General features: G+C 45.6%; 2 protein-coding genes across 3 annotated transcripts in view; one reads left to right on the top strand and one right to left on the bottom strand.

Annotated features, from left to right (window-relative positions):
• Positions 1 to 13,124, top strand: part of TMEM39A (transmembrane protein 39A) — a 28,867-nt gene extending 15,743 nt beyond the window's left edge. Inside the window, exons 2-9 of one of the 2 annotated variants that reach the window (XM_082205000.1) lie at positions 1,154 to 1,347; positions 2,943 to 3,165; positions 4,180 to 4,263; positions 6,870 to 7,024; positions 7,559 to 7,907; positions 9,439 to 9,626; positions 11,578 to 11,707; positions 12,815 to 13,124. In XM_082205000.1, the coding sequence (XP_082061126.1) occupies positions 1,235 to 1,347; positions 2,943 to 3,165; positions 4,180 to 4,263; positions 6,870 to 7,024; positions 7,559 to 7,907; positions 9,439 to 9,626; positions 11,578 to 11,707; positions 12,815 to 13,048 (1,476 nt within the window). In that variant the 5' untranslated portion in view covers positions 1,154 to 1,234 and the 3' untranslated portion in view covers positions 13,049 to 13,124. The remainder of the gene's footprint in view (positions 1 to 1,153; positions 1,348 to 2,942; positions 3,166 to 4,179; positions 4,264 to 6,869; positions 7,025 to 7,558; positions 7,908 to 9,438; positions 9,627 to 11,577; positions 11,708 to 12,814) is intronic. The other variant, XM_082205001.1, reaches the window with a different exon arrangement.
• Positions 13,125 to 15,162: 2,038 nt separating this feature from the next.
• LOC309522097 (uncharacterized protein) overlaps positions 15,163 to 26,133 on the bottom strand; it is a 35,903-nt gene continuing 24,932 nt past the window's right edge. Inside the window, exons 12-20 of the mRNA XM_082205316.1 lie at positions 25,078 to 25,155; positions 24,893 to 24,981; positions 23,492 to 23,528; positions 22,680 to 22,828; positions 22,162 to 22,224; positions 21,980 to 22,055; positions 20,335 to 20,419; positions 18,314 to 18,401; positions 15,163 to 16,453 (exon numbers count right to left, since the gene is read on the bottom strand). Coding sequence (XP_082061442.1) covers positions 16,340 to 16,453; positions 18,314 to 18,401; positions 20,335 to 20,419; positions 21,980 to 22,055; positions 22,162 to 22,224; positions 22,680 to 22,828; positions 23,492 to 23,528; positions 24,893 to 24,981; positions 25,078 to 25,155 — 779 coding nt within the window. The 3' untranslated portion in view covers positions 15,163 to 16,339. The remainder of the gene's footprint in view (positions 16,454 to 18,313; positions 18,402 to 20,334; positions 20,420 to 21,979; positions 22,056 to 22,161; positions 22,225 to 22,679; positions 22,829 to 23,491; positions 23,529 to 24,892; positions 24,982 to 25,077; positions 25,156 to 26,133) is intronic.

The following is a 26,133-nucleotide window of genomic DNA, read 5'->3' on the forward strand; positions in this document are numbered from 1 at the left end:
GTTTTCAACTTTCAATACTAATTTAATATAGGACCAATAGCTATTACTGACAATTATTTTGAAGTAAAGGAGGAAAGCTTGAAATGATTGTTAGTCATGGCAACTTACTCCTTTGTGTGAGTCTAGATTAAAACAATGTCATGCACATCGGTGGTGCTATAAAAATGATCTGCAGTATGTGCCCTGACTATATTATCTTCCTAATTTTGGTGGCTATGTGGCCTTCCTAATGTCTACAATGTCTATAGTCCATCACTATTGACCATTCTGTCTGGGGTAGATGGGAACTAGGCATAGGACATTTGGAGAGGCCACAGATTCCCCACCTATCTTCTAACCTATAATGGTTATGTTCCCGGGCGTGGGCTGAGGGTGAGGTGTGGATTTCTACTCCCAGGTGGTAGTTGGGGAACAGTGAAAGTAGAAACAAAAGTGCAATTAATAGACTAGGATCCAGAAATTCCGGGTACTGTCTCACATATGCTATTGTTGTGAAACAACACTGTCTTCATTCAAATCCGCCTTTTCCGATGTATCAGAGCGGAAATATAATTATTTGTTTTAGTAGGATCCAAAGTATCGTGCTTCAAGTTACACTTGCCAAAATGCCCTATTCATATGAGGGCTCCAGTAGCATTGACTTCTTTGCAGCTAGTCACCCAAGTGAGGATTTTCTGCAGACATTTTGCTGAAGTCAAAACTCTCGGGTGCTTTGATTGTTAAGGAATGTTGCTAATATTTTAGATAAGAATGTTAGAAGAACCCTGCAAAATCGGACCAAAAACCAGTGTAGTCTTCCCTCCCGTCCTTCCAATACCAATCCTAGGGGGATTTCACTTCATCCTTCCACTGGGAGAGCTGCCTGTTGTTTCTTCTTTCTGTTTCCTGTTCTTTAAACTTAAGTTAGTACTCCATAAGTCCTGTTGTCTTATCTCATGGCTGATAAGCTGGTTCAGGATTCTTTGTTGCAGGATTTTATTGTAAGTGTCTGAAGTACACGGTGCCAGCTGAATTCCTCCAATTCATATGCTTCTTGACACTTTGTAAAAGGCTAGTTTTGGGGCCATGGGAGTTATCTAAGGCACTTGGCTCATTTTAGCAGATGCTTGAGGCACAATTGAACTAATTTCTTGCTTTTTTCCCTCATTTGCAGAGCTGGAAAGTCTTGCAAATTGTTACCTAGATCTCAGGGCAAAGGCTGCCAGAGGTGGAAGAGGTGGATTGGTTCCTGGTCATGCCCGGTGGAAGGAGGGGACCCAGTCGGCAGCAGCTAAGCCGTTCAGCTTTGCCTTCTCTCCAGACGTTGGTTGGTGGGAACTGTGGCAACGGCACTAGTCTAAGAAACAGGTTAAGTCAAAACATAATATTGTGGGCTTAATTGTGGGAGACAGAACTTTTGTTATTACTTGTCATCATCAGGTCACACTTGGGTTCACAAGAATCTTGTTTCTTTACACTTGTTGTTGCCCTAAATTTGACAGTGTGTGTTTGCCTGACTGTGTTGGGCAATGGAGATTCAGGTGGGTTGTCACCTCAGGCATTTGTGTGACCTGAAAGCCTTTACATACCCCTTCCCCTCAGGTGGCCCATCAGTTCCAGTTCATAAGGTACATGAAAAGAAAGCAATAGTTCTTATATCAAGGTTACACATACAAGTGTTTTCACCCAAGCATCTTTAAGTGTCACAAAAAGCCAGTTGTTTTTTGTTCTTCTGAGCATTCCAAGAGTTGGCGCTCAGATTTGGATATTCACTGGGTCATGGGGTGTCTTTTCCAGCTAGTTGGATTTTAATTTCCAGTTGCTCCTTCAAATTGTGGCCTTGACTTGAGCATTGTTCATTAATAAACATTGCATATCATAGAAGTTTTGAAGGTTGAGAAAGCTAAGATAAGGAAGCCAGAGGATTGGAATGCACTGCTAGGCATCTAATGTCAGGGGGTTGCTTGGTTACATTATCTTATTCTTGGTACAACAGACAAAGCTGGAACAGGATTAGGCTGGGGAAAATCTGGTATCTCTGCTTGGTGGTCTGAGCTCCATTTTTTCTGGCATTGGCTTCTGCAGAAGTGGCGAAACAAGGGGTGTCCGTGGAAGGACACAGGACATATGTGACATGTGTGTTTCCATCCCACCATACTAGGCTAAAAAGTGTCAAATTCTTGACAAAGGCATGCATCGCGCTTGCCTGTGGTCAGGTGCTACTCGTCATTCATGTCACAGCCCATACTACCAGAGGCTGTGTGGAGAGAGAGAGAAATAACTTGTTCTGAATCACTGAGAGTGCTGTGTGTAGTACTTTGCTTTTTTGTGTTAAGGACTGTTCAGTGTAGTACAGTGGTTAAGCTGCATATCAAGAAGTGCCCAGTTCGGACCTTTCTTCTGTGATTTTCTTACTAGTTGACCTTAGACAAATATGCTCCATATCTGCAATATGGGGCTGATCATATTGACTTATGTTAAAGAATTGTAAGGATCTCTTGAGGTAGTTAACATTGAACAATTTAAAGCTGGTGTGGGAAACGGGATCTGGCCAGCACACCAGATCCTTTCTTTCCCCATCCCCCCTAGTGTTAGCTTTGCCAGGAGTGAGCAAACCTTTCAGGACTTTGGAACCGCTGGAGATCATGGTGGCACTTGCATCACTGAAGGTCAGTTGATTGACGGTACTTGCAAAGTGCACTGTATTTGCAAGCAGCAATAACCAAGGTAGCATTTTGCAGGCAGCAACAATAGCTTGATTTGCCTGTTCTTGCAAAGGAAAGGTAGACCCTACAGGAGCCATGGCTAGAGCATGTGGGTGTCGCTTGGCCAAAATTGCAGACAGAGGTTTCCCCCAGCACTGATTTAAATACTCTGAATGCTAAGCATTTAACCCACAATAGGGTGAGATATCCCAGGAACACTGGCAAGAGTTAGTGACGTGTTGTTTCTCTCTTTTTCAGGAATGGTAGTGCTATCAGCCTCTCTGCTCCTCCAATTACAGCCTTGATCACCCCTGAGCCTGTGCGACACTGCCGAATCCCTGAGCTGCCTGTAGACGGAAACCTTCTGTTTGAGTTCTTCTTTTTCATCTACCTGCTGGTGGCCCTCTTTATTCAGTATATTAATATCTATAAGACCGTGTGGTGGTACCCATACAACCACCCTGCCTCCTGTACTTCACTGGTGAGTCCACGTTGCTGGCCACATGCCCTTCTTGCGGTTTGCTTAGGGAATTTTAATCATGGTGTCTCTGTAGCTCAGCTGACATCACCAAGTCTGCCATCCTTTCTTTTTCCCAGACATTATGAAATGCACCCCTTTTCTCCCTCAAAGGCAGCCTTTGGGTTACGACTTCTCAAGGCAGCTCTACACTTGGGGGAGTGGGAACGAAGGGCATTTTGGAGATTTTGGCCCTGGGGTTCCTGCCCTGGGGTGTACTGTCTCTTAACATTCCTTAAACTAGCTGCCTTCCTCCCTTAAGGGGAGCAATGAATCTTCTGGACTTGCCTGTGAATTCCTGTTTTTATCGAGGGAACGAGGGCAGTCAGGTCTTCCCTCTACGTGCTCTCTTTATTGGGTTACTATCTGTTGGGCTAATGGAGTTTTAAAAGGTTCCCACTCTGCCCTTCCCTCCTTGCTTTGTGACTCATCCTGATCTGGTCATTTTCCCACTTACAGCCCCTTCCCCCACCTCCTGTTTTCCTTCAAGGGAGTGAGACTGTTGCCTGTGCAGTTTTGTGTGTTTGGTCATTTTTCTCTTCACTTAATGTTTGAGTGTGTGTGCGCGCGTGTGTGCGCGCGTCACTGTAGTGTCTGGAGATTGATGGGAGAGTCCCTTCCTCCAGATCCCAAAGGCTGGCTTCACAACCCCAGAAGAGTGGGGCCTTTCCCCCTATGCTTACTGCCTTCCTTCCCTCAAAAAACCCCCCAGAAATTCACAGGTAACTACAGAATGTCTGCTCCTAGGTTTTCCTTTCTAAGTGGCAGTTGTAAATACGGTAGCCTTCCCAAGCTGCTTCTATGTGCTTAATCTGTCCCCTTCTCTTCCCTCTTTATCTGGCAGACTTGGAATGGTTCACAGTGTGTCCTGGTTCTCCTTTATAGGAATTTCCATGCTTCTGCTATGTCATCTCAGCAGCTCCTGCCTTTCTGGCCTCTCCTTCACCCTGGTGAATACGCTGTTCTTTTCTCCTTTAGAACTTTCACCTCATTGATTACCATCTGGCAGCATTTATCACAGTGATGCTGGCGCGGAGGCTGGTATGGGCCCTCATCTCTGAGGTAACGTTGTCACAGTTAACTCTCCCAAAGAAAGTGGAGGTTTAGAATGAGCTCAGTATGATGCTTGTCTTTTTATTTGCCACACATGAAAACCTACATCATGGGTAGGCAAACTAAGGCCCAGGGGCTGGATGCGGCCCAATTGCCTTCTAAATCCGGCCTGCGGATGGTCCAGGAATCAGCATGTTTTTACATGAGTAGAATGTGTCCTTTTATTTAAAATGCATCTTTGGGTTATTTGTGGGGCATAGGAATTCGTTCGTTATTTTTTTTCAAAATATAGTCTGGCCCCACAAGGTTTAAGGGACAGTGGACCAGCCCCCTGCTGAAAAAGTTTGCCGACCCCTGGCCTACATGTTCACTCCCCTTGGTGAAGTGCTGCCATTTATTGATGTTAACAGCTGCCACGTCAGGTGAAAAGAAAAGGAACTGAGGGAGGATTTGTTGGGAATGATTTGCCCTAGTGGTAGAGTCAGTGAAGTTCCAATAGGAACCTATAGCAATACATCAGGCATAGATTAAGTGAACAGCACTTCGTTTCAAGCAAGATTGACAGTGTCAGTAGAGGTTGCATCTTAAAAGTATTAACAAAGGAAGAAATTGTGAGATTAACAGATGAGCAAACAGGGTGGGATTCATTGGTGAGATATCTCTCGAGTGCCAGTTTGAAAGTCAATTGTTCATAGGTCTTTTTTAAATGTACATGACATTCCAAGTCCAAGCTTCTGATGACTTTATATAAGATTTTTGGGTTGAACAGAGTTTGGACTGTTATTGATTGGGCATAAAATAGTGGTTCCTAGACCTCTGATACTGCATTTTCTGTTTCCAAAACTTACTTTGCTACAAGGATCTCAGATAGCTCTAGATGCTGCATGTGCAGCAACCTCTAAGGCCTCTGGAAAGTATGAGAAAGGTTAAGAAACAAAAACACAACAAAACTAAAACAATGCAAAATAGACACTTAGGGCAAAGACACATTTGTCCAGTTTGGAAACCCTGTGTTGGAACAAAAATGTCTTCAGTTGTTTTGAGAAAGTGCAGATACAGTGATACCTCAGTTTTCGAACGTCTCCGTTGACGAACATTTCGGTTTTCGAACGCCGCAAACCTGGAAGTAAATGCTTCAGTTTCCAAACACGCCTCAGAAGTCAAACATTGCCTCACGGCTTCCACTGTGCAAGATCCTAAAACCTAGCTGTCGGCTATTGAGTTTCGGTTTTCGAACATTTCAGAACTCAAACGGTCTTCCAGAATGGATTACGTTTGAAAACCGAGGTACCACTGTAGTGTGTATCTTTCCACAGAACAGGAGCAGCCACCCTGAAAGCCCTATTATGTGGAGCAGGCTTCTGAGATCTTTAAAGCTTGCAGACCTGAGGGATCTACTGGGTACATAAGGGATAAGGCAGTCTCTAAAGTAACCTGGTCCTGAGCTTTATAGGACCTTATGTTAGTACCAACACCTTGAATTTGGGTCCCAATGTACCAGGCTGTGATCTATGGAAATTAATCTATCCAGGATTCCTCTGATCTTGAATGCCGCTGCACGTGTTCATGACACCAACTCGAGCAGGGATAGCCAACTTGATGCTGTTGTGCAACTCCCATCATCCCTGACCATTGGAGTCAATGGTCCATCTGGAGAGTAGAACGTTAGCTATCCCTGATCTAGAGCCTTGTTACCATAGACGTTTGGAAAAGGGAAGTGGTTGGCTCACTTGATCTGCTTTTGGTTAGCCCCACACTTTGGAGATGGCTGGGTCTGGTCTTAGATAAATCCCCAAGCATGGTCCTCAGAAATCCAGTGTTTGACACATGCGCACACCCATTCAAAATATCCTCCAGATATTTTGAGCTCCCATCATCCCCCAGCATGGCCAATGGTCAGATATAACAGGAGCTGTAGTCCACAGCATCAACCAAATTGGCTGCTCCTGAATAAACAAACAATGAAAAAACAAGTTTTGTTATTTACTGAAGGTACTATAGTGGGGTAGCACTCACCCCTTGTGGTAGGTTTTGTTTTGATTGGTTCTGCATCTTAACATTACAGTCATACCTTGGTTTTCTAACACCTTAGTTCTCGAATGTTTTGGCTCCCGAACACCGCAAACCTGGAAGTGACTGTCCCGGTTTGCGAACTATTTTTGGAAGGCGAACGTCTGGGCCTTCCAAAAATAGCTTCCTGCAGCCAATCAGAAGCCACACTTTGGTTTCTGAACATTTTGGAACTTGGAATGGACTTCCGGAACGGATTCTGTTCGACTTCCAAGGTACGACTGTAATGCCATTTTTTCCCTGTCTCGCTACTGTCAGAGAGAACACTAAGCTAATGTTTTACCCTCACAAACACCTGCAGTATTAAGGAGGATATAATTACTTGCTTTCAGTACTCTCCCCCAAAAAACTATATTTTAAGCATTCATTACTATTTTGTTAAGTCTAGCAAAGAAATAAAATAAAAATAAAAATGGTTTCTTTTTGGCTTTGAGAGCCATGCTATACCGTGTGGGGATGGTAGACCAGGCTGTTTCTTGGAATATATTGTGGCATATAGGAAGAGAATCTGTAGGGCTGATGGTTCTTGGTGTTTGAATTTGCAGGCCTCTCAGGTGGGAACTACATCAGTGATTCACTACACGGCACTGATTTTGGCACGCCTGGTGCTGCTCACTTTGTGTGGATGGGTGCTCTGCTGGACACTAGTTAACCTTTTCCGTAGCCATTCTGTTCTGAATCTCCTCTTTCTTGGCTACCCGTGAGTATCATTCTCTTGCATCCTGAATGTAATAAATAGGAAAGGGTCTAAAAGTACAAGACATGACAAAGAGAAGCCCTGTTGATCCACACAAGATTGGCAGAGAATCGACAGGGTTAAAAGCCGCCAGTTGAATAGGTCTTTCGGGGGAAATGGGTAGGAGGAAAATGATGCCTCTCTCAACATCTTTTCCCTGCTAGAATCATTATAAAGGTCAAGAGACATCTGGTCCATCGACTTAATGCAATATATGAGCCAATGAGGAAGAGTAGATTTTAAAGGTGGGTAGGAAAGCGGAGAAGAATGGCAGCAATTGAAGAGATAGAGCCAACACAATGATTGTACTCCTTTACCTATGGCCTCACTGCTTAGCCCTGGGAGTTGAGGCATGCCACAAAAGTAGCACATGAGCAAATAACCTGGGTGCAGGAAATGCAAGCCTCTTGCTCAGGAAGCTCCTTTCAGATGTTCATGGTTGGAATGTCTAATATACCACAGGCTGTAATCTCACCCTCGCCTTTCCCTTCCCTGCAGGTTTGGTGTCTATGTCCCACTGTGCTGCTTCCACCAAGACAGCAGAACACAGCCTCTTCCCACAGACTGTGGCTATTTGGTGCAGGATCAGCTGGTAGATTCTGGTGCCACGGGGGTTGGCAGCCTCGTCAAGCCCAAAGACTTCCTCTCTCTCCTGAGAGAGTCCCTGAAAGAACAGTTCAACAACCCCGTTCCCATCCCCACACACAGCTGCCCCTTGTCTCCAGACCTCATTCGCAACGAGGTGGAATGCCTGAAAGCAGACTTCAACCGCAGAATCAAGGAGGTTCTATTCAACTCCCTCTTCAGTGCCTATTATGTGGCATTCCTGCCACTGTGCTTTGTGAAGGTAGCTGTTGCCCTACTCCTTCATTGCTATTGCTGCTGCTGCTGCTGCCACCACCTTCTAAATCTTGTCTGTGGATTGTTAACACAGTGGGTTTCTGGTTAAATTTCCCTTTCTCTGTCTCCCCTCTGGCAGCCTGGATGGCAGAATGTGGCTGATTCTGGAGTATCACTCCTGATTGGCAGCTAGGTCTTGCCATACATGTAGTGCCACTGTGGTTCGCCCACTCATTTTTCACTGCATCTACTAGCCCCGTCCTCTTTCCCAGACAACTGTAACAACTATACAGTGGTACCTTGGTTCTCAAACTTAATACGCTCCGGGAGTCCATTTGACTCCCGAAACCGTTCGAAAACCAAGGTACTGCTTCTGAATGGCTGCTGGAGCTTCCTGCACTCAAACAGAAGCCGTGTCGGACGTTCAGTTTCCAAAAAACGTTCGCAAACGGAACACTTACTTCAGGGTTTGCAGCATTCAGGAGCCAATTTGTTTGGGAGCCAAGCCATTTGAATACCAAGGTATTTTGGTACTGTTAGGAGGCATTTGATGCCCAGCTCACATCATGATTTGGCAGTGCCTTGGGTGTTCATACCACTACTACTACTACTACTACTACTACTAATAATAATAATAATAATAATAAATTTTTATTTATATTCCGCCCTCCCCAGCCGAAGCTAGGCTCAGAGCAGCCAACAACAATAAAAGTAACACAGGATTCTAAAATCAATTCAAAATCAAATTAATGGCAACCATTGGGCTAGAGTTCTGTGAGGATTACCAAAGAAGGGGGTCAGACTGTGCCTTGGCCAAAGGCCTGGTGGAACAGCTCTGTCTTGCAGGCCCTGCGGAAAGATGTCAAGTCCCGCAGGGCCCTAGTCTCTTGTGACAGAGCGTTTCACCAGATCGGGGCCACGGCCGAAAAAGCCCTGGCTCTGGTTGAGGCCAGCCTGACCTCCAAGAAGTTTTTGTTTGAAGACCGTAAGGTCCTCCATGGGACATACCGGGAGAGGCGATCCCGTAGGTAGGAGGATCCTAGGCCGTATAGGGCTTTAAAGGTTAAAACCAGCACCTTAAACTTGATCCTGTACTCCACTCGGAGCCATTGCAGGATTTGAATTTATATGGTTAGAGAATAGGGGCAGCTGTGATATCCAGGCTGGCTTACCAGAGACCTCAGAAAGCTGTCCAGATAGATCACTGGCTCTCTTATCAGGCTGGTGTCTAATGTGCAGATCTGGACCTTCCACACCCAATCCAGTTTCTCTCTGTGTACCCAAGAAGCGTTCTTGGGCTTGTTGTTTTACTTCCATGCCAGTGACCATGGGTGTGCACATATTCCACAATGGCATATACATCGGCTGTGCAAAAATTTCATGTAATGTATGCCAAGGAGAAAGGAGGATCTCAAAGAGTCCTTTGCTGGCCTTGCAGTTCCTAGGTAGCTACTTAAATCTATGGCTGTGGGGCACCGTCTTCCCACTCTTGAGATCTCTGGGGCGTTGGCATTAACACCCTCTTTGGTTTCTTGCAGAGCACACAGTACTATGACATGCGCTGGTCCTGTGAACACCTCATCATGGTGTGGATCAACGCCTTTGTCATGCTCACCACCCAGCTGCTTCCTCCCAAGTATTGTGACTTGCTGCACAGATCAGCTGCCCACCTGGGCAAGTGGCAGAAGCTGGAACATGGTTCATACAGCAATGCCCCCCAGCACATGTGAGTGTGACCTCAAAGCATTAGTTGGCAAGGGTCAAGGGAAAGAAAATAGGGCAGCTGAAGGGATCCTAATTTTGTACCTTTCTTTAGCTGGACCCAAGACTACATTGTCTGTGTCAGTATTCTTCAGTGATTTTGTTGTGCACCATACTTTCATTTACTGTTATTGAGATCTGTTTTTGATAGGCTTACCTGAGACTTTTCGCAGAATTTATTGTGGTAACTGGCAGGGTGGGGGGTTTGTTTTGTTTTTGTCTTCTCATCCAGTGAGAATTGTAGGAAGAGGACACAGAGAACTAGTGTAACATCATTCTCCCTAGCTTAAATCACTTAACAGACAAATCACAAGTTTTCAAATCATCATTTCGTCTCATTTGAATTTAGGTGATCTAGTGCCTGCCCTTTGGACGTGGGTGGCGCTGTGGGTTAAACCACTGAGCCTAGGACTTGCCGATCAGAAGGTCGGCGGTTTGAATCCCCACGACTGGGTGAGCTCCCGTTGCTCGGTCCCTGCTCCTGCCAACCTAGCAGTTCGAAAGCACGTCAAAGTGCAAGTAGATAAATAGATACCGCTCCGGCAGGAAGGTAAACGGCGTTTCCATGTGCTGCTCTGGTTCACCAGAAGCGACTTAGTCATGCTGGCCACATGACCCGGAAGCTGTACGCCAGCTCCCTCGGCCAATAAAGCGAGATGAGCGCCGCAACCCCAGAGTCGTCCACGACTGGACCTAATGGTCAGGGGTCCCTTTACCTTTAGTGCCTGCCCTTTAGGCAACCAACTGGGTCACCCACAAATAAAGCAGTGGATTCTACACACTTGGGGCACTGCCCACGTATGGATAAAAATGGGTCCACAAACCAAACCAAAAATTGTGAGCGCCCAGGACCCTACCCCTCTCTTTCAGTACATTTCTATTCTGAAGCAAGTCCTGCTGTGTTTAATTGGACTTACTGCAAGGTAACTGCACGCATGTGCATGCTTAATTGGAAGTATATCGGATTGAACTCAGTTGGATTTATCTCTGAGTAGACAGGCTTAGGTAAGGATTAGACTGTGATTCTTGACCTCACACTGTGGCTGGGGATAAATCCCTTGCTTCCCTCTCCTAGCTCCAAAGTTGAAATTGGACAGGATAGGGTTCTTGCAGTTAATACAGGGCAGTTTCACATTAGTGGTACTAAAGCAGGCCTTACATTGTTGCTAATCTTTCCAAAAAAGTCCACTTGCTTATTTCAGCTTTTAGTGTCTAATTTTTCATAATTTCATCTGTACACCTCCAGAGCAAAAATAAAGAAGAGAATTAGGATTCCTATGAAATTGGTTTTTACTTATTCAAATTCACATCAAATTGTACAGTTGGTTGAAAGTTGTAGTCCAAAATATCTTGGAGGATACCAGGTTGGTGAAGGATGGGTTTTATGATTTGTATATGCAAAGCTATTTATGATTTTACCCTCGGGGTTTCTTTCCTTTTGTTCTTCAATTTATACCTGAGATATTCTTCCAGTGAAAGATTCTACTTTCCAAAACAGAGTTGAAACCTCAGATTTTATGTATGTTTGTATTGACCAGTCTAATTCAGAATTTACAACTCGGTTGGAACCTTTTGCTGTTATTTCAGTGTCTACTGCTTGAAAATACCGTATTTTTCGCTCTATAACACGCACCCGACCATAACACGCACGTAGTTTTTAGAGGAGGAAAATCTGTAGGCATGCCACCCGTAGGCATTCCCTCCATAACACGCACAGACATTTCCCCTTACCTTCTAGGAGGAAAAAAGTGAGTGTTATGGTGCAAAAAATACGGTATGTGTATATAAATGCCTAAACCAATCAACACGAATTTGGGGTGTATATATGACCAAGTGTATATATAACATTTTGAATCGTGAAATGACTCCAGGTTGGCTTTCTGATACTCACCGAGTCCCTTTGTCATACTCCACAGCTGGTCTGAGAGCACAATATGGCCACAGGGAGTGCTAGTGCGACATAGTCGATGCCTATACAAAGCAGTCGGGCCTTATAACGTAGCAGTGCCTTCAGATGTGTCCCATGCCCGCTTTTATGTAAGTACCGTAAGTATTATTACGTAAGAATTCATACGCCCCACCACCACATTTCAGCACAACTATTCTGATGCCTGCAAATAAATAAATTGATGTAAACTGCGGAATGGGCAAAATGGCCCCCAAATAGCGGGAAAGCAGCTGACAATCCCAGGAGCCTTTGCAGCTGCAATCCCATGAGTCTTTGAGGCCTGTTGGAGTTGGAGGAAGTGATTGTGGTGAAGTTGGGAGGGTGATTGTGGGTTTTTGGTGGAGTTTGGCTTTTTAAGATGGCGTTCCCCACTATGCACAATTTCACATATACAGCAGTACCTGGGAATATAACCCCTGAGTAAGTTTTTGTAGTCCGAAAACAGCCGGAGACCCAAGACTGGGAAACCCTGTATTAGCCATATAACGGGGTGGATTTCAGTGTAGCGCTAAGCTGAGGAGGAGGGGGAGTAATCATAATATTTTAGTATTTATACCCCGCCCATCTGGCTGGGTTTCCCCTGCCACTCTGGGCGGCTCCCAACAGAATATTGATAACACGATAAAACATCAAACATTAAAAACTTCCCTAAACAGAGTTGCCTTCAGATGTCTTCTAAAAGTCAGGTAGTTGTTTATTTCCTTGACATCTGATGGGAGGGTGTTCCACAGGGCGGGCACCACTACAGGCCTTCTGCCTGGTTCCCTGTAACCTCACTTCTCACAGTGAGAGAATGGCCAGAAGGCCCTCTGAGCTGGACCTCAGTGTCTGGGCTGAACGATGGGCGTAGAGACGCTCCTTCAGGTATACTGAGGAGACTCTTCCATCAACACAAGCATTACTGCTTGCCTGACAGAATGATCTCCTTGCCTCTAGAGAAGGTTTGGGATAGGCACATGGTGGGGGGAAGCCCTGTTGCACTAGCACAAGTTCTTGAATGGCTTCCTCTGGCAGAACTGAGTAGCTGAATCTGATCCAGTGGTTCAAATAACAGAACCACAGCAGTGTTCTTAGTGGCTACAGCCCTGGGGCTCCAGATGCAGTTGTTGGGCCTCTATTCCTTTTCCCCTGCCCTCCAGAATTTGGTTTTCATCAAACGATCTGCTTTCTGACCCTTCAAGCACTGTTTTTTTCCCTCCCTACAGTTCCTCTTTCACCGTCCATTACGGCTTCTCAACCTGCTGATTCTCATTGAAGGCAGCGTGGTCTGCTATCAGCTCTACTCCCTGTTGCGGTCAGAGAAGTGGAACCATACCCTTTCCATGGCTTTGATCCTCTTCTGCAATTACTATGTCTTATTTAAACTCCTGCGGGACCGTATAGTGTTGGGCAGGGCATACTCGTATCCTCTGAACAGCTACGGATTAAAAGCCCATTAATCACCTGAAGAAGGGAAGGATATTTTCATACAGTTCTATTTTTTCCTTGCAACTGTTTATAAATATTTAAAAAATATTTTATATTTTGTATACTGCTGGTTTTTTTTGTGGGTTAAGGAAGGGCCAAGTGGCAATTAAATGTCGCTATATAAACAAGGTGTTATTTTATATAAAGCAATCATTGTGTATATACTGTATTATCAACATACATCTATGAAGCAAGAGCTTTGTATGTGTGGTCACTCCATCTACTTTGCATGCACAAGCTTAGAGTCCCCGTCCCACCCCCTTCCCTCTTAACACTTCTGTTCTTGCAGCTCAGCTGAAGCATGCAGCTGGCGGTTTTGCCTACCCAAAAACCTGACTCTGAGAATGAGACCGCTAGAAGCCTAGACTTGTGGACTACCTCAAAACAGCAGAGTGAAAAGTATTCCGCATCTTGTGAGGAAGGCAATATGGATTCTTTGTACTCTGCACCTGCCCTAATCTGAAACCACATGTGCAGTTCATGGGATCAGGAAAGCAGCAGAGAGAGGGGGCTCAATACCAGGTGAATAGAAGGGACAAGAACTGCAGCATCCCCCACCTCTGCCACACAATTGCTTTTTACTGCTGCTTCCACAGCTTGCCTATATATAGCTAAATGCAAGCAGTAAGGTATATATTTCCAATATAACCAGCAGGGTAGAATGCACTGAGGTGTAGACACACATTCAACCCACTGTAGACCGCCGGGGAGTAAAGAGGTTGGTGGCTAAGGCCCTTGCAGGCTAGGCCTCACCCTAACAGAACTGACAAGTCCAGTTTGTTACTTCACCCATGGGAATGAATGAATGAATCTACATGTGAGAAACTAAGGATCAGGATGGGCGTGGGTACTAAGCTTGGCCCTTTCCCTTGGTACTGCTAGTCCCAGCCTGCGCCAATTTCATTTTAACCGCACTGAACCTAATAGGACCAGGTTTGATTTCAGATGTTTAATTTGAAATGTAAAATTTGAAAATTTAATAAAAATTATTAATGAAAAGAAAGAAGGAAGGAAGCAACCAACCAACAAGGAATGCACCCCTGGAATTTTTGGGGTGTGACGCTTGATCACATTACGGTGCTGCTGTATTTAGCTCAAAACTACTGCACAACCAAAGAGGCAAGTAAAAACTTGTTTTTTAAATATACTTCTACCAGAGCGGAACCAGGAAGGGTTGACGGGATCAGAAAATGACATCTCTATGCTGCACCCAGTTCCTCAAACGTGTGGCTGTTGGGTGATAGAGGTGCAGCAGAATGTATGTTTGCGTGCCCAACATATTCTGTGCCAAGCTCAAGTAGCTGAACTTAGTTTACCTGCTCTGCGCTCTCAGGAATTGGGTACAGCTCGGCCCATTCATTTTGTGATTTGATGTCTACACACCTTGATTTTACACTGCTATAGTACCAAGTGTGCTCACCCTATTCAAAAGGGAGGAAGTACTGTACAGGAGGAGTTGGCTTGAGGGGGGTCTTTCTTTTGGACTGAGGGTCACAGATTTAGTCAGATAAACAACTACTCTCCCATTTTGTGTCTGTGTGAACCAGTGACCAAGTGAAACGTTACTGGCACATATCTGTCCCAAGAAACAATGAGTGCACCTCTGGGGGTGAAATTAAACCACTGAAGTGCTCTGCCTGGGATGCAAGCCTGGGCTGCGTGTATGGAGATCCTGGGCTGGCCAGAGAAGAAGACCCTCCTCTCAGCTTCACTGATGTGGTCCAAAGGAAAGCAGAGCAATACATTTGGCACCAGCTTGGCTGCAGGATTAGCCAGAAGGAAGCGTACAAGGCCAAGTACAGAGCCTCAGTTTGGCCTGATCTCAGGATTACTGCGATTAACTATAACCTAGGAACAATAGGGCATGCCATTTGGGGGGGGGTGAAACTCAATTTTTGCAAATTTCTTCAGTGAGGGGCCTTAAAAATACCTTTCTGGGTGTTAGAAATTCAAATCTATTACTTTTGTGATTGGACCACATTTACAAGTCTGCATTTGATGAAACAAGCACATAAACTGCTTTCAGAAAACCAAACAATTTTACTTTCCGCAAATGTCAGGTAATTAGAAATTAAATAACTGCAAGTACTTAATAATCATTTTAATGTTTCTTACGCAATTTTACACCATCTTTCCTTACCAAGGAAAACTAAATTATATTTATTTAACCACAATATCTTTTGAATTCCCAGCTCATGTTACAACTTTTTAGAACCCCTCATTTTTGGAATTTGAAAGTTGCAAAATTCAACACGCCCTAACAGGACAACCTGCAGACCACAACTCATCAGTTCAGACCTCTGGCAAGAGCAGTCTATTCCTCCCATGGCCTCCTACTGGGCAGGTATGGGGAGAGAAGATGTGGGGAGTTGCCCAAACCATGGCATGCAGCACCGAACAGATTATCCCCCTCTTCCAGCCTGGTTCATCAAATCCTGGGTGGAGATGACAGCTATGTTTATATATAGTTCTAGATATAGATATATATAGATATTTATTCTTTGGTTCCTCACTGGTTTGCCTTCTGTATAATGGTTTTGTACACCTGCCAAATTTTGTGAATGGGTGCATGCCCCACCACAGCCCTCTTAGTCTGAATCCTAAGAAAACAATCCTGTCTCCATCAGTGCAAAGATCTTGGCAACCCTCTAGCCATAACCATTTTGACTGCATTTGTAAGAGAACCTATATGGGAACAAGCCCTTTAATGCCCCCATAATCATGGCAACAGATCACTATTAAGGTAATGAGCTATGACCTTGCCTATGCTGTTTCATTTTGTGGGGATGGGCAGGTATTTTTGCAAAAGCCTGAGGCCCATCATTCCTCTATATCTGTGGTTCAAATACTCTGTATTAACCTTTCTACCTCTAAAAAACAAACAGGCAAAATGAACTCTGTAACTATGGTCATTCTCCCCGATATATTTTCAGCTATGCTTTTAGTCTGTTTGATTTGGAGGGTTATTAGTTCAGAGCACCTATTTCTGCTGGCCTCTGCAGCATGTAATTTAAACTGAGGAGCATTCATTGGCTCAGGATCGGGTACCCTAAATCTGGCCAGTCCCAAAGTAGCGTGGGTGTAGATCTAAAGATCTTAAACCTCAACCCAAACCATAAGTTATTACTTCATATTCCATGAATAAAAGATTTTTGTGCACAGAAAAAGTGCCTGTTCTCCTGCCACCCAAAACCTCCAAATGCTTAAAAAAAAATTTTTTTTTTTTACTTTTTTTACTTTGTATTGGTTCGAGACAGCTGACGCTATTGCCCAAGAATGTCGTAATAAATGGCTGGTTTTGCTGTTATGCCATGAAACTGCTCCAGCTTCAGGCCAATCCGGAACAGTAGTGCTTCATCCCACCACTTCGCCATGATCTGTGTGAGAAAGAGAAGAGTACAATAGCAGGGATACGCTCCGAGGAAGAATACTTCAAAGTAGTTACTAGAATACACCATGCAAAGAGGAGGGCAGCACCTCCATCAAGGTCATTTGTGCTCTAAGTAGACCAACTGAAAGGGCCTGAAGGTATCTCAGTTAAAGGAAAGGGGACTTGCTAGCTGTAAGAGAACTGGGATATGAAGTTGGGAAGAGAGCCGGCACAACTTCTTCAGTGTTTTATGGTCTTGACATTTTAGAAGCCTGCCCCTTATCTATTTGAAGGAGGCTCAACTAGATATTATGAATGCCACAGAGGGAGCTTCCTGCAAAGTCAGTTCCCCACTTGCTACGAGCCATGAGGGCTATTGTTTACCTCGTCATCTGAGGCCAGATGACTTGAATACCAGCTGATGGGAATAGCGAGAGGGGACATGGCGAAACTTAGGCATCTGGTTGGCATGGGGCAAAACTAGACTTTATTTCACCTGGGTCAAAGACCCAGTTTGTCATACACACCCCAATGCACATTTGTGTAAACACACACAGGCTGGGAGCCTCAATGGCACCTCTCTGGGGACTTCCACAGGGGACAAAAAAACCCAGCCCCCACCCCCACGCTATGGCTCTGGGTTGGCCCCTGTGAGAAGGGGATGCTGGAATAGATGGCTTCTGGGTTTCCTGCAGCAGGGCTGCTCTTGCGTTCTTCAAAATCACGCCCTTTGAATGTCCTCATTTGGCAGGTTCTGTATGTATCCTAACAAACCACGGGGGGCAAATGTGTCTTTTTTGAGCTACCACACCTGCCAGCGGATGTCTTTCATCATACAGTGGTACCTCGGGTTACAGATCCGCTAACCCAGAAATAGTACCTCGGGTTAAGAACTTTGCTTCAGGATGAGAACAGAAATCGTGCTCCGGCAGCAGCTGAAGGCCCCATTAGCTAAAGTGGTGCTTCAGGTTAAGAACATTTTCAGGTTAAGAACGGACCTCCAGAACAAATTAAGTTCTTAACCCGAGATACCACTGTATATGACGGTGTGTGAAAAAGAATGGGGTAGTCGCATTCCCATTGTTACGTAGCATAAGCATTTTACGTCTGGCTAACACATCTGGTATTTGGTCACTGTTGAAACACAACCAGCCAAGGGCTTCTTGGCAAAGAAGGAGGAAGAGGCCTGCGTACATTTCAGCAGGATCCTGCAGTAATATAAAATGTGACCAGAGAGCACCCCTCTTTTCAGAGGAAAACAAACCAGCTTCCAGAGCAGCACACGTGATCCTTGGCCAGGAAGGAGCAAACTCTCATCCTCGTTGCCACATTTGAGAGGAACCAGGGAGAGAGGCATCAGGCAGGTGCCAAGGTAGGAGTGAATTAATGTGGTTGTTTCTGCTGTGTGTATGGGGATGAGCTATGAGAGGTGCCAGCCACCTGGGCAGTACCAGCGAGAGAGGGAGCGGGTGGCGCTGTGGTCTCAACCACGCAGCCTCTTGGGCTTGGTGATCGGAAGGTCGGCGGTTTGAATCCGCACGACGGGGTGAGCCCCCGTTGCTTTGTCCCGGCTTTCTGCCAACCTAGCACTTCAAAAGCACACCAGTGTTAAGTAGATAAATAGGTATGCCTGCGGTGGGCAGGTAAACACGTTTCTATACAACCTGGCTTCCGTCATAGTGTTTCATTGCGCCAAAAGCGGTTTGCTCATGCTGACCACATGACCCAGAAAGCTATCTGTGAACAAATGCCGGCTCCCTCAGCCTGAAAGCAAGATGAGCGCCACAACCCCATAGTCACCTTTGACTGGACTGAACCATCCAGGGGTCCTTTACCCATTTTACTAGCAAGAGAAAGTCGTATTTACCTGGATGCTGATAGGAAGCCCTGAACTAGAATATCCAACTGGTATTACCAGCGCTGGGATGCCAGTCAAGTTGGCCAGTTGCATGTACCTACAAATATCAAGAGAGAAGGGACACATCAGAGGTGGCCCAGCAGACATCTTTCTCTGATCCTTAGGACTCCCTAAGCCACACCCTCTCCTTCCTAGACCCTTGTTTACCAAACCTGGTTCTCCAGTTGTTTTTGGACTACAGTTCCCATCACCCCTGACCGCTGGTACTGCTAGCTAGGGATGATGGGAGTTCTAGTCCAAAAACAGCTGGAGAACCAAGTTTGGGAAAGTCTGCCCTAAGACCATATCCCTCAAGAGCCCAGCTTCACATCCTTCTTGATTACTGGAATGTGAACTCTGACAATTGAAATACCGTATTTTTCGCTCTATAGGACACACTTTCCCCCTTCCAAAAAGGAAGGGGAAATGTGTGTGCGTCCTACGGAGCGAATGCAGGCTTTCGCTGAAAGCTGGAGAGTGAGAGGGGTCGGTGCGCACCGACCCCTCTCGCTCTCCAGGCTTCAGGAAGCTATCCGCAAGCCTTCGGAGCATGGTGGGAACTTCCGCCGGGCTCCGAAGGCTTGTGGATAGCTGCCTGCAGCCCGGAGCCCAGGGAGTGCAGCACTGTGCACCCTGGGCTTCGGGCAGCTATCCTTCGGAGCGCTCCCCCAGCCCGCAAGCTCCGGGAGTGGCGGCAAGGCTGCATAACCTTGCCTCCGCTCCCGGACCTGTTCTGGGGGCTGGAGTTGGGATGGATCCCGCTGGCAGTCTTGGCTTCTTTACTCTTTGGGGCTGGGGGGGGGGGAATAAATCTTTTTTTCTTTATTTCCCCCCCTAAAAACTAGGTGCGCCCTATGATCCGGTGCGCCCTATGGAGTGAAAAATACGGTACTTTATTGTCACTTGTATAACTTGTAAACAGTGGTGCCCCGCAAGACGAATGCCTCGCAAGACGGAAAACTCTCTAGACGAAAGAGTTTTCCGTTTTGGAGGTGCTTCGCAAAACGAATCTCCTATGAGCTTGCTTCGCAAGATGACAACGTCTTGCGAGTTCCTGCTGGGTTTTTTTCTTCCTTTCCCCCCTTTTTTTAAGCCGCTAAGCCGCTTATCAGCTGATCCGATCAGCAGATAAGCCGCTAAAAGCCGCTAATAGCGCTAATCCTTCAATGGGCTTGCTTTGCAAGACGAAAAAAACCGCTAGACGAAGAGAATCACAGAACGGATTCTTTTCATCTTGCGAGGCACCACTGTATAGTGAGATTACATGAGTATCCCCCACTCAGCTCTGTTAGTCTTAATTCCCCTCGTTTACTGACGCACACCCACCAAACCCAAAAGTCAGTTATTGTTATCTTTTCATTCAGCAGCCTAGCAGCCCACGGATAGAAGCTGTTCTTTACCCTGCTGGTGCGACTAATCATGCTTCTATATCTTCTGCCTGAGGGCAGGAGATCAAGAAAGTGCCAGCCAGGGTGTGAATCATCCCTGAGAATTTCCCTCACGCTCCTAAGGCAACGTTCTTCCACTACTTTCTTGCCTGGATGGAAAGATGTGCTTGTAGAACCCTCCAACATCTGCACGCCTTGAATGCAGCCTACTGGCCAAAGGTCACATCCATGCCCACTTCTCCCTTTGGCCCCATCCTCCATTGGCCTGCAGCTCCCAGCCCTGCTATAGCAGATATATACTTGCTGAGCAATGAAGGTCAACCTGGAAAACGACTTGGGCTGCACATATAGAACCCCTTTCTCTTCCATCAAAGAAGTCTAGCCAACGGGGGTGTTTCTATCAACTGAAACCCAGTCAACATGGAGTGTTAAAAATCCCAAGAGCATTATTTCTTCTTTAAGATGGCAAAGACCAAACCAAAGCAAGTCTCAGTTTCCATGTATCCAACGGCCAGTTTCACTTTGGAGGGAGCCAGGTCCCCCTAGAATCCTGCCCTCCTTCCTCACTGCCACAGTTTTGCTTTGAAAAACACATGTCTTTACCTCATGGTGCGGAGAGTTGTCCTAACATCGCTACACCCAGTCAGAAGATCAGAGTCCTGCATTCTTGGGGCACAGCATGCAGTACCTTGCACAAGAGAAAAATGTGTGTGTGGTTTGGGTTTTTTTTAAGTTGCTTGCTTTTATCCTGAGTTATATAGGCTCTTAACAGTCCCTCTTATCCCTCACTGTGAATGTTTCCAGTCAACCCCCATAATTGTTTCCCAGTAAAAAAGGACCAGAAGGTTGGTGGTTCGAATCCCCGCAACGGGGTGAGCTCCCGTTGCTCAGTCCCTGCTCCTGCCAACCTAGCAGTTTGAAAGCATGAAGTGCAAGTAGTTAAATAGGTACTGCTCCAGTGTGAAGGTAAACGGCATTTCCGTGCGCTGCTCTGGTTTGCCAGAAGCAGCTTAGTCCTGCTGGCCACATGACCCGGAAGCTGTACACCGGCTCCCTCGGCCAGAAAAGCGAGATGAGCGCCGCAACCCCAGAGTCGGCCACGACTGGATCTAATGGTCAGGGGTCCTTTTACCTTTACGCCACACATAAGACTTAGCTGAGCTGGTTCTGAAAGCCAAAATTTACTGAAAACTGCAATTTACTCACAGGAAGGTAATGGATGGCTGATGAAGGACCCTGCGTGAGAGGCAGGGAAGGGAAGAACTCCCGGGATGGGAGACTGGGAGAAGAAATGGAAGCTCCCAAGTGAAAGCAGGGAGGGCCCTCCCCCTTTGGTGTGAGATAAGGGTTAAAATCTACCCTGACAGAGGGTTCTGTGTTTTTATATTTTTTCCTCTCTTTTCCTTCCTATTTTCTCTCTTTGTTTTATCTTTCTCTCTTCTTTTGCTTTTTTCTTTTCTTCTCTATTTAGATTAGTTCAACTTTTATTGCACTGTATGTTGAAAACTTTCAATTAAAAAAAAACAGATAATGAAAAAGGGATGTGAGGTCAAAAGCAAAAAAAAACTTTTTTATGCAGATTAAATCTGCCTGCGAAACACAAATCCTTTAAACAGGCGCTATGGATTGAATCTGAAATGATACACATCCAAAGTGCATGTTCTGCCATCTAAGTACCGTTTTAATTCACCTAGTTCAGCAAAAAATATTTAGCATATTTCTGGCTTCATTAGGCCAGTTGTTTTTTTAGTATATACGTTTTATGACATAAATCCATATTTTTCTTTACTTATTTAATTTATATCCCCTGCTTCCTCCCAAAGGTGCCCAGGGGAGTAAAAACACCAAGAAAGTGAGCCAAGCCACAAATTACAGTTCAAATCTCCCTTGATATGCCTTATAGGGCGAGGGCATTACACATGTAGAAGATGGCTTACGAAACGTGCCCATTTTAGAGATTCAACACATGGTAGGTGCCAACACATATAACCTCCTTTTTTTAACATACCCAGACAGAGGTCATACCAACCAGTCACAAAACATACACCACCTCTCTCTAGGAACCTCATGATGACCTCATGCCCTGCTGCATTTAAAACACCCAACGTCATTTGGCCAGGCGCTACAACACTCAGTATGAAAACATTTTAATTTAGACCAGAGCACATGCAGGACGGGAAGCAAATCAGGCCAATAAAGCCCCTACAAATTGATATAAATAGTGTTAAATTCAGCTGGCATCAGATACCTGGGGTAATAAGACAGTTCACATTCGCAAACATCTGTCGTAGAAGGGCCATGGTGCGGCTCCGCTGCCGATTTGCCTGCAAACACAAGTGGGAATTGAGTCTGTGGGGAAGACAGGAAAGCATACCCTACTGTAATACAGCAAATAATAATGGTGCAATCTTGCAATTAATTGCCTTTTACCTTAATATAATCCAGAGCTGTGAACTTAGAAGCGATTGCAAGATTAAGACGAGTCTCCAGATTCTGGAAAAGGAAGAAACATGGGGGTAAACCCTAATCCTAAATAGTCATGGGCAACCTGCCCACCTAGAACAGACATGTAGGTATTGTAATGGCACAGAGCTATGCTGAAGTTAAGACCCCTCTACACACACAACCTTCCACCAGTGAACAGAGACAAAAAGGCAGAGTTGAGCCATCTGCAGATGTGTTTTCCTCCTCCTCGTCGAGCAAGGTGTGTCGCAATCTCCGCAGGGCCAAAAACGGAAAGGAATATGGGAACTGCTAGGCCAGTTCACGTGCCACTCAGTGCGGTAAGCGGGGGGGGGGGGGGAAGCACCATTTCTGTGTTTGGAGAAACTGTGGTTAATTGGTGGCCCTGGCGAGGAAGATGCGGCTTCACAATCTATCCCAGGGTTTCCCAAACTTGAGTCTCCGGCTGTTTTGGGATTACAGTTCCGAGTCAGCCCTCCACTTACCATTTGGTCAAAGGAATTGTTGAAGTCAGGCTGCAGGAAATCTCTCATCTCACTAAGGATGCAGATCACATGAGCCACTCGGATCTCCTCCAGTTCTGGCAGGGACACATCAACCACGGAGGCACCTAAACCTTCTAGGAACTTCACAGCTGATCATCAGTGGCAGCCGCCGCCAGGGGGTGGGGGAGGGAAATAAGCGAGACTTAATAGCCTAACAAGTGTCCCCATTTGTTTCAGCAAATCTGGGATGTGGTTTGCCTTGCTTGAGGTTTTTTTTAAAATTAAATTTCTGTTTTACATTTTAGAATATTCACTTAAAATATCAATGACTTTCCTTCCTCTCTTTCCATGATTCATTTTGCACAGCATGAATCCCAGCATATTTTATATAAACTAAACCATTCAGTATTCCATTGTTACATCTGTCAAAACTTATTTACACGGTTGAATTTATCTTAATGCTGCCCACGTTTTCAAATAAAACACAATTTTCCTCCATATATTCAATAAACATTTTCCAATCTTCTTTAAACATATGTTCATCTTGTTCTCTTATTCTATATGTTAGGTCCGCAAACTGCACGTATTCCATCCATTTAAGTTGCCTATCTTCTCCGGTTGGGACTTCGCTCATTTTCCACTTTGGGGCTAACAAAACACAAACCGCGGTGGTGCCATACATAAATAACATTTTCTGACGTCTGGGAATTTCCTTCTGAGTTCTTCCCAACAAAAAGGACTCTGGGTTTGTTTGTTTTTTGGGGGAAGTACTTTTAAACATTTTTTTTTTCAGTTCATTATGAATGATTTACCTTTCTGGCAGGTGGCTAGGATTTCAGCATCACATGCCTGGCAGACAAGTAAAAAAAAAGTTATTCCCAAGGATCTACCTTTGCGGAACCACAATTAAAGAACTTTTCTCCTCCTCTTGTCTATGGCACCCACCACGTTCCCAGTCATGTGACAGAGTCATAGGGTGGCCTTACATCTCCTTAGGGGACATGGAATTATACAGCTGAAAGGGGACCCCGGGGTCACCTGATTCAGCCCCCTGCAATGCTGGAATCTTTTGCCCAACAAGTGGCACTCAGACTCATGATCCTGAGATTAAGAGCTGCATGAAGTACCCGGAATCCCTCATGTAACACCCAGGAAGCAACATTCTGAAGATGAAGTGGCCGCGTCTCAATATAATAATAATTTATTATTTATACCCCGCCCATCTGATTGGGTTTCCCCAGCCGGTCTGAGTGGCTTCCAGCAAAATATTAAAATACAGTAATCAAACATTAAAAGCTTCCCTAAACAGGGCTGCCTTCAGATGTCTTCTAAAAGTCTGGTAGTTGTTGTTCTCTTTGACATCTGGTTGGAGGGCGTTCCATGGGGCGGGTGCCACTACCGAGAAGGCCCTCTGCCTGGTTCCCTGTAACTTGGCTTCTCGCAGTGAGGGAACCGCCAGAAGGCCCTCGGTGCTGGACCTCAGTGTCCAGGCAGAACGATGGGGGTGGAGACGCTCCTTCAGGTATACTGGACCAAGGCCGTTTAGGGCTTTAAAAGTCAGCACCAACACTTTGAATTGTGCTCAGAAACGTACTGGGAGCCAATGTAGGTCTTTCAATGTGGTCTCGGCGGCCACTCCCAGTCACCTGTCTAGCTGCCGCATTCTAGATCAGTTGTAGTTTCCGGGTCGTCTTCAAAGGTAGCCCCACGTAGAGCGCATTGCAGTAGTCCAAGCGGGAGATAACAAGAGCATGCACCACTCTGGCGAGACAGTCCGCGGGCAGGTAGGGTCTCAGCCTGTGTACCAGATGGAGCTGGTAGACAGCCGCCCTGGACACAGAATTAACCTGCGCCTCCATGGACACCTGTGAGTCCAGAATGACTCCCAGGCTGCGCACCTGATCCTTCAGAGGCACAGTTACCCCATTCAGGACCAGGGAATCCCCCACACCCGTCTGCCCCCTGTCCCCCAAAAACAGTACTTCTGTCTTGTCAGGATTCAACCTCAATCTGTTAGCTGCCATCCATCCTCCAACCGCCTCCAGACACTCACACAGGACCTTCACAGCCTTCACTGGTTCTGATTTAAAAGAGAAGTAGAGCTGGGTATCATCCACATATTGATGGACACCCAGCCCAAACCCTCTGATGATCTCTCCTAGCAGCTGCATGTAGATGAAGGATGCAAGAGAAACGAAGAGGTAAACAGGCACCTTAAAGAAAGTCCAGTCAACCCCCAACTTCAAGTCCTTCAGATCAGGTGTGAGGACTCCAGAGAGGGATGGTTTGGGCTGGCCTAATCCTGAAACAGGTGAAAAAGGAACCGTCAACAGGCACGCAGTGGAAAAAAGATATGTCATGCTACTCAGATGGGAACGAATGGGCAGTTAAGACTCACCATATGGATAGCGGGGGTCAGGACCAGCCAAGATCGCATAAGCAACAGCCGCGTCTGCCACTGATGTAGACAAGGGGCCTAGCCAAAAAAAAAGGGGGGGGGAGAACTTGCATTCTGGATCCTTATAAAATAAAAGAAAGACCTTACAAGTAGAAAAAAATCACAGCAGGCCAAGGTTCTAGCTGGAACTCTCCCCCGCCCCATGTGCTAGCTTTCTATCTACAGGGACAGGTAGGTAGCCATGTTGGTCTGCTGTAGTCAAAACAAAATAAAAAAATTCCTTCCAATAGCACCTTAGACACCAAGTTTGTTATTGGTATGAGCTTTTGTATGCATATATAAGGGTCTGGTGACTTCTGGTTCAGTGTATCTGAAGAAGTGTGCATGCACACAAAAGCTCATACCAATAACAAACTTAGTTGGTCTCTAAGGTGCTACTGGAAGGAATTTTTTTTATTTTTTATTTTTATATTTTATCTGCAGGGAGTTATACGTGTGGAGCATCGGAATCAATTGACTGCACGTATATAATCTGATGTGGCGCAGTCTGTTCCACCACCTTATCCCAACCCCTTTCAGGTGGACGGAAGAATGTGTGAGGGTTTGACGTGGCAGGCAACGTGGGAGCTTCATTTTCATCTTGTGCTATAATTGTTCTCTCTGTTTTATATTATACAGTGAAATAAGAAAGTACATTAACAACAAGCAAGTTTCCAGTTCATATAGAAAGCTGCCTGTGTTCTCAGGAATATGGTAGACACAGATTCTCTCTCTCTCTCTCTCTCTCTCTCTCTCTCTCTCTCTCTCACACACACACACACACACACACACACACACACACCAAATTCACACATCACACTAAGCCAAACCACGGCTTCGGAGACTGAAGCTATTTTGCTTTTCAGATCAGTGCACCACAGCAGCTGAGCCAAAAGTCTGGTTTAGCATGTCATCCAAATCCAGGATTGTGGTTAAGCTCTCCATAATCATCATTATCATCATCATTATGTTATTATTTATACCCCGCCCATCTGGCTGGGTTTCCCCAGTCACTCT

This window comes from Podarcis vaucheri (assembly GCF_965113315.1).
Source record: "Podarcis vaucheri genome assembly, chromosome: 17".
NCBI classification, from domain to species: domain Eukaryota; kingdom Metazoa; phylum Chordata; class Lepidosauria; order Squamata; family Lacertidae; genus Podarcis; species Podarcis vaucheri.